General features: G+C 42.0%; 1 protein-coding gene across 1 annotated transcript in view; it reads right to left on the bottom strand.

The window, feature by feature from the left end:
• Positions 1-2,991: 2,991 nt before the first annotated feature.
• The window catches only part of ikzf2 (IKAROS family zinc finger 2), a 19,269-nt gene continuing 9,825 nt past the window's right edge, over positions 2,992-12,435 (bottom strand). The window contains exons 3-7 of the mRNA XM_030786250.1: positions 12,276-12,435; positions 10,685-10,852; positions 5,441-5,578; positions 4,989-5,120; positions 2,992-3,740 (exon numbers count right to left, since the gene is read on the bottom strand). The exon at positions 12,276-12,435 is cut by the window's right edge and continues 32 nt beyond it. Of these exons, the coding sequence (XP_030642110.1) occupies positions 2,992-3,740; positions 4,989-5,120; positions 5,441-5,578; positions 10,685-10,852; positions 12,276-12,435 (1,347 nt within the window). The remainder of the gene's footprint in view (positions 3,741-4,988; positions 5,121-5,440; positions 5,579-10,684; positions 10,853-12,275) is intronic.

A 12,435-nucleotide genomic window follows, 5' to 3' on the forward strand; every position in this document is an offset into this window, starting at 1 on the left:
GAGGAAGAGGAAGAGGAAGAAGAAGAGAAACCTTTGTCGATTCTTTTTAAAATCATATGTATGTAATATACAACCAAGTTTTCAAATTAAAGTGTTTTCACAGAAATGGATGTCTGTGTCTATATGGGAAAGTCTATTGAGAAAACAATTTAAAAATACAGTCCAAATGCTCAAATTATTTATCTAACATACTTCAAAAAACATTTCGTCTGAGGTTTATTCCAAAAAGGTACACGCTCACAAACTCATGAGTTCCATACATGTGTGTACATTACATGTGACAAACACAGCCAAAGACACACACACACACACACACACACACACACACTCACATTAAAACTGTAATGGTGTTTCCAAACCTTGATAATGCCTGAATCTAGTGCTATGATGTGTTCAGAGCTAACCCTCTGTGTCATTGGTTCAAATGGGGGTATTCAGTCTGTCACCCATCATTTCAAAACAGTAGCAAGCAGAAGTACATTTTCAATTTTCATGTTGCTGGGGGGGAGGGGGGGGGCAGAGTTGTATATATATATATATATATATATAGTAGATAAAAGAAAGCAACAAATATGTCACAATAAGCACCATGCTGAGTTTTAAAGCTATAGACATTTAGAAATGAAAACTGTTGTAAGTGCAATGCTTAATCAGCCTTGAGGAAAATAGGCAATGATGTTGCAATGTAACCGTACCATGGCAACAAAAGTTTGAGAGTCTCCAAAGAGTGGCGACAGTGACCAGATGTATAAGGAGAGCTAGTGCTATTGAGGAAGAAAGCAGGTCTGAAACGTGGAATCTGTGCTACGAAAAGACAAAAAAAGACAGATAAAATGACCATCTCGTGGACCCCACAAAGTCAGATCAGAAATGGGGCCATGCTACAGTAGGAATGCTCATTTTACATTGGCAAACATATTCCTAACATTCTACACTTTCATATTAGGAACAAACACAAGCAAAAAAAATGAAAAGGAAAAAAAAAACAAAAAAAAACATTGCTAGTTCATGTATAGTACAGGGGATGGAACAATCTGTCCAAGACATAAATTATGCAACAAAATATACAGCCAGTTTTATGTACAATTAATACATATACTGAGTGATCTTATTTGCGTGTAGAAATCATTAGGAGAACAGCCTACAGAGGGAGTGAATAAAACGCCTTTGCCTACAGAGCAGAATCCCAGTTTCTACGGCACTGAAACCTTTCAGATTAAAAAAAAAAACAAAAAAAAAAAACGCAGCTCTCTTTCACCAATGGTTTAACCAATCAACCATATCTACACCAACACTGATGCCCAGACTGAAACAGAACTCAGTCTAAAGAGTGGAAAAAAAAAACGGGGCCTGAGACCATCCGATAACAAAAATGCGCTTCGTTTGTTTTTTGTTCACGCTAATCTTGAAAAAGCAGTCACCACAGTGCTGTGGACAAAGGTGTAGTGGATTAAACATTATAATCGAATTTTATTTTGTTTTGCTTTTTTTTTTTTACATGAGATCGATTTACTCGTGCAATATCAATATGGGATGTTCTTTAAGTTTCTGAAGGTGTATTATTGACTATAAGGCACAGGTTTATACGGACAATAAAATTGAGCACTTCATAAGCTATACGCCTGGGGTATTCTATGGTGACTGTGGCTTAAATAACTTATGAAGAAAAGGACCGGTACATCAACTCTAAAGCACATACTGTAACTTGTCCTCCTATGATTGTGTATTCATGCATTGTGATGCGCTAATTTTGTACATTTACCTACAAAAAAAAAAAGGAAAAAGAAAGAAAAAAAAAAGGTTTATGGAGAGCAGCGAGAGGCTACAGAGCTAGCCACAAAGGGACTTAAACAGCAGCCCAAAGGCATCACACGCTGTGTGCAAAAAAAACAGGTTCATCAAGGCCCGACACAGAGCTGCGTGTACTGCGAAAAGCGTAAAAAAAAAAAAAAAGGCACAAGATCAGACGCATAACGAGACAAAAAAAAAAAAAAAAAAAAAAAACAGATGGAGGGAAGAAGAGAGAGAGAGAAAGAGAAGAGAGAAAAAGAGGGGGTGAGAAAGAGTTGTAAGAGTTGTAACAGTGGTAACAATGCATTTTTAAATTAAAAAAAAAAACCAACAAAAACATACACTGTTGTCTCATCAAATTTTAAAAATCTTCCTGTGCTAATCTTTGGGTGTACTGTAGCACAGCTAGCATCTCGCCAATGTTACAATGAAGATTCAGAGTCAAAATCCGTGCTAATATAATCCACAGATCAATGGTATCTCACGGGTGAGTCTGTAATGCAACTAAAGCACATGTATAAAAACAGGACCGTAAACCATCAAACACCTGGACCAGGAGGAAAGCTAAATTCTATCAGTAAAAATACCAGCAAGGCACTGGAAAACCATAGCTGCACACCATTCAGCCAATCAGCGCAAAGTCAGAGTAAAAAAAAACAAAAAAAAAAAAAACTTGTAAAAATGTATCATTCACTGACTGACATTTTCATCTCATAGCATTGAATTCACCAGAGTCTGTGATTTTCCACGTTTGGTTCACTTGTACACAAGTCCAGGATTTGTTTGTTTGTTTTTCAAAACCTCTAAATGCACCATTTATCTATCATGTCTGTAAGTACTTAAGATTAATCATTCAACAAAACTGTAAAAGAACAACTTCACAACTTTTCACGTTAATAGCTGCTTTGTTATGGGAATTCATAAGATACAAAACGAACAGAAAGAACATAACTATCTGTTCCCGGTGATGAAAATAGTCATGTTTAATATTCAACTTACGCAACCAATCTCCCTCAACCAAATCTAAAATCTTCAAAAGTGAAAATAATTTTATTGGACCCAAACCTTCATATACTCGTTGTGTACTGTGCGTAGCAGACACAGTAACTTGCTCTGACTTGCTCGCTTGCCTATGTAACACAAAGACACAAAGTCTCTCCATGGTATTAAAGCTGCAAGCAGGGGTTCGTTTCGAACCTTTTAACGAAAGGTGTGTTCCCCTCGTACGATGTGCGAAGAAAATTCGTAGCGGTCCTTGCTGCAGTGGCCGCAGATGTTGCACTCCAGCGGGTCCCTGTAACCATGACAACCCATGTGGATGGTGTACATGACGTGGTCCAGGAAAAGCACTCGGCAGTGCTCGCACTGAAAGGCCCTCAGCTCCTGTCCCTCGCGGCTGAACACACGTACGGCCTCCCGACTCGACCCGACCCGGACCGCTCCGGGGCCGGCCTCCACCACTCTCACCTCCTCCCCCCGCGCGTAGCCCGGGCTGGTCCTGGACCTGGACTGGGCGTTGCTGTGATTGGCCAGTTTCTCGCGGGGGCTGCTCCGAGCGGAATCGGCAGAATCCTGGGGGCTGTTGCCAGGCGACCCTTCCCGTCCCGCTTGGACATTCTTGGACCTGACTAAGGGTATTGCGCCGTTCTGGGACGGGAAGCCTTCGGGCGGGGGGTGCGGAAGGGGCGGGCCTTCTCGGCTGCTGGGCCTATCCAGACGCTGCCCCAGGGAATAGACGGGGTGGAAGAGAGGGTTGACCATGGGGACGACCTCAGCCATGGAGAGCGGCGGGTGGTGTAAGACAGGCCTGAGAGTGTCAGAACCCATGTACGGGAGAACCCCCAGGGCCTGGTCCATCATGTGAGCCTGCATGAGCTCAGCCTCCTTCTCGTACTTCATGCTCATGTCATAGTTGATGTCGTTGTAGGAGTAACGTACCATCTTCTCACCTGCACATGGGACAGAGGAAAACACACAGTGCGTGAGTGCGCGTTTATGAACTATATAATCAGCTGAAATACTCTCAAACTTCGTCTTCTACAATTCTCACTAACGGCTCCCCTGCATATCAATATAATAGCAAACGCACTTGTAAAAGACAGATGTCATAAACAACGAAATTCACCACGCATTGACTTCCAAAGAGTTATGCTAATGCAGGTTGATGGTCTTAAAAGCACTGGCGAAGACTGCAGAAAACGTCAAAACAAAGTATGGTGTAACCACAGAATATTATAGCGCTGAAGATACGGTAGAAATCTTTGGACAACTATGTACATCGTTTCTTAAATGAAAATCAGTGAAGCGGTCCTTAACCAGGTCTTACTGAAAGTACTTAAAGTTCTCAAAAGTCATACGCCGAGCTTTGTAAATACAGAGTATTTCTGTCATTTATCTCTTTACTCTTTCATGTGATTGTTTTTTGGCTTCTAATGGTGGAAAGCCCCATTTGGCGAAGTTAGCCAGCGTGCAAAAAATTAACCCTTATGAAACATGGATGCGGTAAGTTGCTGTCTTCACCTCTAGTTAAAAGCAATGGCAAAGTTACAGGTGTGCAAAAAAACCACAGAGTGAGAAAAAAACAACCCATGCTTCAATCAGCTAAGTCTTTTTTCTTTCTTTCTTTTTCTCTCTCTTTCCTTTTCTTTCTCCATGTACATATTAGCGCTGACAATTTCACTCGTATTACCGCTAACACACACACACACACACACACACACACAAAAAGCACTTTTCCCCCCATTTTCTGAATATTATTCTTTGATCATTTCCTCATCTGTCTGTTCATTTAAAAGAACTTAATGCTTCATTTAAACGAAGGAAAATTATAATAACCCCCACTCCTGTCCCAAAACTTCAAAGTAGGACAGTGCATTTCCTTTTCAATGCTTTCAGTTGTATCTGTAAGTTTAATTTGTCGCCTTTTTTTTTTTTTTTTTTTTTGGCGTGACGTCTGAATATCTTATCTTTTTTTTTTTCATTTATGGCAACTCATGCTCCGCTCAAGTTGAGGTCACAAAAGTCTTATCACTCTGGTCAAATTACACAACCATTTTAAGTGAAACTGCAATATTTCCAACAACTCGAGAGATTGATCGAAACAATTATGACAGCATCTCTCTCCCGGGTCCTTGGAAACAACTTGTTAAGCTTTCTACAGTAGGCCCAACCGCATCTACAACAAAGGTGATACCCACCCACAAACTTCTGTGGCGTGGTGCTTTTCCTCTTGCCCACGTTACTCTGCAGTCTCTCGATGACTGGAGGCCGGTCAAAGGGCACCATCCCAGCGGACTCAGGCAGTGCCCTCTGCTCCTTGGGAACGTCAGCTGGGGCAGCAGTGAGAGAAGGGGGGGACAGTAAAACACTACTTCTGACGCAGTTGTTCGCTCAAAAGTACACGTATGAATATGCATTCATGTTCTGATGAGACTGGAAATCACAACTTTATGTGGCAGTGCTAGTTTAATTTTTTTTTTTGCTGAATATAATACTCCATGCTCTTAAGAATCCCAGGGCTGACAGTTGTGATGACAATAGTGCTCTGGTATATTTTATTACTTAGATGTTTTTGTTTTTTTTTTTTAAATTTTGTTTTTGTTTTTTTTGTCTTTTTTTTTTTGCAAGGGAGGGGAGGGGACTTAGTCACCTGGATATGGGCCAGTATTGGTGCTGGGATCCATGCCAACACTCTGGAGGTAGTTATGGCAGCGTTCTTTGTGTTCCTCCAATGATGTGCGCTGTTTGTAACTCCTCCCACAATAGTTGCACTTGTGTGGTTTACCCACTAAAAGAGAAAGAAACATCAAAGATAAAAAAAAAAGTCAAAACTATTAACAAAGAAGCCCTGGCAAATCATTCAAACTGTATGCTTTGGCAGAGTTTCAGTCTCAGGTTGACTAAGAAACAGAGTGGGTACAGTTGTACTCTTTCATAGTGATGCAACTCACTATATGCTGTTCTCAGCAGAAGATATTCAAAGCATGGTGTGGAACAATCCCACACAGGGTATATGCGTAAGAAAACCATTAAGCTGGTGAGACATAAACCAATAAGTAAAATTGTGATGCGCCTAGTTTTCTTACACCCAAGCAGACATGAATAAGTTCTGTGCGTGTGCATGCGTGTGTGTGTGTGTATGTGTGTGTGTGTGTGTGTGTGTGTGTGTGTATGTGTGTGTGTATGTGTGTGTGTATGTGTGTGTCTGTGTGTGTGTGTGTGTATGTGTGTGTGTATGTGTGTGTGTATGTGTGTGTGTGTGTGTGTGTGTGTGTGTGTGTGTGTGTATGTGTGTGTGTATGTGTGTGTCTGTGTGTGTCTGTGTGTGTGTGTGTATTACGGAACAAGGTCCCTGGTGCCAAAATCACCCCCTTTGCAGGAAATAAACACACACTGAGCAAGAGCACTGCGTGCAGCGTTGGAAAAACTCAGAAGACCAGAGGGAAAGAAAAAGAGGGTTTCTTCTCAGACTAACACAGGGTGTGAAGTGATTCATTTTCTCGGTTCCATTCAGACTGGGTCAGCGTTGGGCTGACTGCGTGGAACCGGCCACCTGGAAGCTAAACCTGCGTGGCTATTAGCGCCGTGCTTAGGCTTCCAGTGTGGGACGGTGAGCGAGGAAAAGGATGTATCTAGGCAGCGTTACGTGTTCATACGATCCTTCATTCATTCTTTCATAGAGCCCCTGCCTCTGTACGCAGCAGCATCACCTAAAACTTGCAGCGTGGGAAGATGACACACATTCGTCCATTCATTCATTCATTCGTTCATTCATGGGCCCTATCAAGCCGACACATGTGTCTTCTACCCACTCACCTAATAGATACTATTCAGCTGAACAGCTAAGACCAAGCAATATGAGCTGAGACAGGCATTCAGCATGTGGTCAGCGCTGATGCGACTTAGTTTCGGTATTATTCATAAAAATAGCTCCGCGCAGTTTTTTCAGACATTTCAGATCAGCTAACTGAGGTGACTCATAAGATGTGTAACCAACTGATCCTGTCTTTTGCACGTGAGAAAAATGGAAAATGTACACCTGTTTCTAGCAAGTCGCCGTGTTTACCTGTAAAATGTGCCTTTTCTGAAAGTACCCTAGTACGTTTTGGGCACAATCTTCAAAGCCCTGCAGCGTTTTCAGTCTGATGCAGGCAGTGAAAGTGAGACTACAGGATGAGACGCCTGCTTGGCCTTTCACGTGTAAACTAGACAACTGTATTTTATCATCTGAGTGTGGGAAAGCCGGAGCAGCAGAACCCCTTGTGCCTTGTATGATTACTATATGATTTTCAACAAACCACAGTGTAAAAGCATAGTGGAAACCTAAAAGCCTGGTCATTCTACGAGTGTAGACTTTTTTTTGTTTTACAAATACTTATGTTTTACAAATTTAGCTGTATTTATTAAGGGATGAAAATGCTATCTCTGTAATACAGATTCTTTTTTTTTTTTTTTTTTTTAATCATTTTCTGTTTTAGATTCCAGTAATTCCATCCTGTGTATGGCACCATGGTAAACATTTTGTGCCTATGAATCTTGGATCAGAGGTATTTGCCATATCTGGGCCATATCTGAGTTGATGCTGACTTTCAGTAATTTGGGGGTCTTTGCATAGCAATAGGTGAGTGTATTGGAAACATTTTGTACTTTATGAGTAAGACGTGATGACAACACTGTCTCACTTTGTCGCACTTTCAATATTTCTGATGAGTGGGAGGTTTCAAATTTTTGAGTGCTTTCATTAGCGTAATTTTATCCTTACAGTAAATCAAATGGGTCTATGTGTCACTCAGAAACCAACTCCTTATCCACAGTTACAAATTCACAACACTAATTAAAAAACGAAAAAAAAAAAAAAGAAAAGAAAGAAAGAAAACCAAATTGTTTGGTCCAGTGATCTGTCACTGCACCTGCAAACTGTCCCTAGTGAAATCTGACAAACATATTTTATCACAAAAAGTAAACTGATAAATGAGAGCAACAGGGATTTTTCACACAACCAACAAAACACAGAGAGTGCATTTTCACAAATAAAGTGCTAGTTTTTTTGGTTGTTTTTAAATAAGACTCATCTCTGTAGTGCTTTCTATAGTTTCTCTTGTCTTTCACACATGGATTCATTACAGAGGGATGTGCAATAAAAAAATCCCTGTTTCAGAACCTATTCTTGACATGCAAATACCTCAAGTGTTGCATTAATGCCCACTTAACCGCATCTACTGGGGTCAACAACAGGAAACTATGTGAAGAAAATGTCATTTCATAAAATGTCATTTCATTAAATATCTGTCAGTGATAAGGTCTCGTCAGAATGGATGGTCTGTACATTTCTTTCAGTGGTGTTTTGGCTGCTTGAATGGTACAATATTATTTAATAATTACTTAAAAAGTGAAGCAGTATAAACAAATTCAGAGGTGATTTTTTGTGTCTAGACTTAATTTTCAGATCACAGGAAATAATCAACAGTACAATATGATTGTAAAAATATAATCAAATGGAATCCTACACTAAATGACTTTTGACCCTTAGGAACACACCGGTTGACATCTAACACTACAGGTTTAGGCAACAGTCAAGCATGACAGTGTTTGTACATGCCTATTTTTCATGTCTCTAAGCCTGAGCTGTCTGGCTGCTGCCTGTTCAACAAGACAGAGCTCAGCATGGGAAAAGAAGCCTTTCAGGCAGTGCCCATTGCATAAGAGGCAGACAGACAGACCAGCCCCGGGGAGAGACAGACAGATCATCCCAGACAGACTGGCCCAGGTTCACAAGATTCTAGTCCAGCTCAGGGAGACAAAACTCTCAGACCACAGAGGAGAGGAGAATGATCAGGGAAGAAAACGCTTCAAAAACCGCCCTGGGGAAAATCTTTCATTTTCCTCTTTGACATGTTGTGGAAGTCCACCAGACATAACATATGAATTAATAAACATGTATCTCAGTCTTGAATTCATATATCAAATGGGATGAATTCTTTCTTTTTGGAACCGACTCGCTAACTTGAATAACAATAGACTGGCTTAAATCCATGAATGCTATCCATGCTGTCTGCACCGGTGTTAAGTAGGTTCCAGTCGATGACTAGTTTTGTTTGACGGAGACGTAATAATCTACATTCTCTTGTGCACATTTTTTTAAAGGCCATTTTAAATTGCATCGGCGACTGTTTTGTTACGTTACATAGCTGGATGATGTGCGTACGGTTTTAAACAGCGTCAGCCCTGCGACGGCTTCAATACAGCACTTTAGCGTTCGGGGGTTCACCTCTTTTCTCCTCCGACGTTACTTCGGTGGGAGACGCTACAGCTGAACTGGCCGCACGGCTTTTGTTTTTAGGTCATTGGTTCTAATGCTGAATCAGGTAATCCCCGCACCTTCCGTGTGACCTTCAGCGTCTTTGCCTACTCAAGGCGCTAAAGGGTGAGTCTCCAGAGAAACTCATCTCAGCTGAAAAGAGAGGAGAGATTTTGGCAGCGGTTACATCAGCCACATGTTCTGCTCCTTCTTTCACCCGCTTTCAAGCTGTGAAACCTCCCTTAAGGTAACGTTAAATCAGTTATACGTGAAGTACCGGTGTTTAAAGGAATACTTCAATTCAAAGGAATTAAAGACTCACGTCACACATAAAACCAAACGGAGGGAAACCATCAACTCAAAAATGCTCGGCCTATAAAAACTGCAGAATCCTCGACACTCGTACGAGTGAGACACACAAATCTGCATTAAGCCTTGCAAAAACAGGAAACGACTCGAGAGAAAAAAAAAAAAAAAAGAAGAAGAAGAAGAAGAAGAATGAAAGGAAACAAAGTACGATGGAGAGATAGACAGCTCCATCTCTTCCAGCGCGTTTCATTCTGTCCCTGAGCGACAGCTTGTGAAGTCCTGAGCGAAAAAGAGCAAACTGATGGTATCATCTGACCCGGATCTGAGGTGCCGGGGAGCGCACGACTGATGAGGGCTTGATATGAAAGTGGGTTAGAGAGCGCAGCTTCACCAAAGCAACACTTCCCTTTGGCTGACACACACAATGTTTCCTCTGGTGGAGCGCTAGCCTTTGCAGGCTGCAGGGGCTCTAGGTCCTGAGTGGCCTAACCACACTCTTCATTTAGGCTGCTTGTGGAAGACACCCCCCCCCCCCCCCCCCCCCCCCACACACACACACACACACCCCTCAAGTGGAGCAAGAGTTCAACACAGCAGGTGACTGGCCCAAATATGTCCAAAAAATAGTTTAACAGTTTAGAACAGTTTAATGTTTTCTAAGTGTAGCAGGGTATTAGCTTAGTACATTAAACTGTGTGTTTTATAGGAACCGTAGAAAGAAGTTAATTGCGCTGCCTAGATGCAGGCAAACTAAGAGGGAGTTCCCTGGGGAAAAGCAAGAGAGTGAGTGAAACTGAAGAGGGAGAGCCTGAAAGAGAGAGAGAGAGAGAGAGAGAGAGACATACAGAGAGAGAGAGAGAGAGAGAGATAGAGAGACAGAGACAGAAACAGAAGTAGAGAGAGAGAGAGAGGCAAACAGAGAGAGTGAGAAAGAGAGAGAGAGAGAGAGAGAGAGTGTGAGAGACAGAGAGAGGGGCAGAAAGAGAGACCAAAAGAAAGACAGAGATACAGACAGAGACAGAGAGAGAGGCTGACCTGAGTGTGTGTGAAGCACAGAGAGCGAGACAGAGAGAGAGAGACAGACAGAGAGAGGCTGACCTAAGTGTGTGTGAAGCACAGAGAGCGAGACAGAGAGAGAGAGACAGACAGAGAGAGGCTGACCTGAGTGTGTGTGAAGCACAGAGAGCGAGACAGAGAGAGAGAGACAGACAGAGAGAGGCTGACCTGAGTGTGTGTGAAGCACAGAAAGCGAGACAGAGAGAGAGAGACAGACAGAGAGAGGCTGACCTGAGTGTGTGCGAAGGTGTCCAGTCAGGGCGTCGCGTCGTCGACAGGCATAGCTACAGAATGGGCATTTGAAAGGCTTTTCACCCGTGTGCAGTTTGATGTGCCTCAGAAGGTTACCCTTCTGCGTGAATGAAACTCCACACTGGTTGCACTGGAAAGGCCTGTCCCCTGTGGGACACAAGGGAATCAGTAAACCACTTACACCAGTTAACCAAGCTTTAACTTCCACCCAACGAAACATCACGACTCTCCCAGACCGCGCAAATTAAAAAAAAGATTAAAAAAAATTATAACACAGCGACGGACTGGACTAAGCCAGTCATATCATCTTCCCCTTAATTGTGATGGAAAGTTCAGAGTGTATTTTACCACTATACAGGGTTTGGGCTTCACTCCATTTGTGTATATATATACTTTGGTGTCTGGAGTGTGGTGAGAAAGTGTCAGATCTCCACCCTTTTAGCACGGTCCTCTGTGCCTGTCCAGCTCTCTCTGCAGACTGGCTCACCACACAGTGAGTATAAATGAGAATGCTCTCTACAGCAAGGCACATTTTGAGGTAAAGCGAGAGGTCACTCATTTCTGAACATAGCTACAGGCAGACAGTTATGTGCAACACAACTTTCGTTTTTTTAATTTTTATTTTTAAACCGTCTAGAGCCGTCTAGAGTCCGAGTGCCTCAAATGTCAAATCGTTACTACCGTTTCATGTATTCTTTTTTTTTATGTCACAACATACAAAAAAAAAACATAAAAAAGGAAGAATTTAGGAATTTGGTCAATAGAGCGCGGTTAGTTGTGGCATAACTGCGTTGTAATTCCTTTAAAGTATTCCTTAGTACATCTCAAAATTCTTTTTTTTTTCCTTCATTCTAATAAATGAATTGGGATACAGTGAAGGACCTATCAGCATTTCACAGTCGGTTAATTCCGTAAATCTAATCTGCGTGTGATTAAAGAAGGAGTGTGGTATAGTGTGTGTTGCCGTTTTGGAAAAGTGAAACATGATCCTGGCCTTCTGACGAGCAGAGCACAGAACCAGCGTCAGTCGAGGGTTTGGGAACAGGTTGTGGAGGATTCCTGGGATATTTTCCCTGAGAATGATTCCTAGCCTGAACAATTGTGTGTGTGTGTTTTTTACAAAGCAGTCACCATCTCCACACCCTTTATACAGAGAAAAAAAAGGAAGAGCACGAAGCCCGTGGGGCCTGGTGTGAAGATGTTTCATGAGAAGGCACAAAACGTAAAGTTTGGCGTCGTGAAAATATAACAAAATATTATATAACACGGTATACAGAACAGTAATAAGATGGCATGCGTATAAAGTAAGAAATTCTCACACAACGTTGAATGATTTAGAGCATAAACCGATAACAGGATACACATCTAGTCAAGCTGTTACGCAGTGTCTTCTGGCAACAAACCAAAACCGTCATGGCAGGTTTTGTCATTGTCCAGGTTGTCATTTTGTCTTGTAAAAAAAAAAAAAAAAAAAAATAGTGGTTGACGGGTATGAGGGCGGGTCATTATGGTCTTTTAAAGCTAATGCAGATTTATGAGAGTGAACAGGAGACAATTCGGAGGTTTTTACCATTGGGCAATCGTATCCCCGTCTCAGCTGGACTCTCTGTTCCGGGTGCAACATCCTGTAGGTTGTTTGGACTGTCAATCATGGGCTCTTCCAATCCTGATCCTTCTTCACCACTCTGGCCTGTCTCATCAGGGCCTACGGTTCTCCTCTCTCCCTCCTC

Source organism: Chanos chanos, chromosome 10, assembly GCF_902362185.1.
Source record: "Chanos chanos chromosome 10, fChaCha1.1, whole genome shotgun sequence".
Taxonomy (NCBI): Eukaryota; Metazoa; Chordata; class Actinopteri; order Gonorynchiformes; family Chanidae; genus Chanos; species Chanos chanos.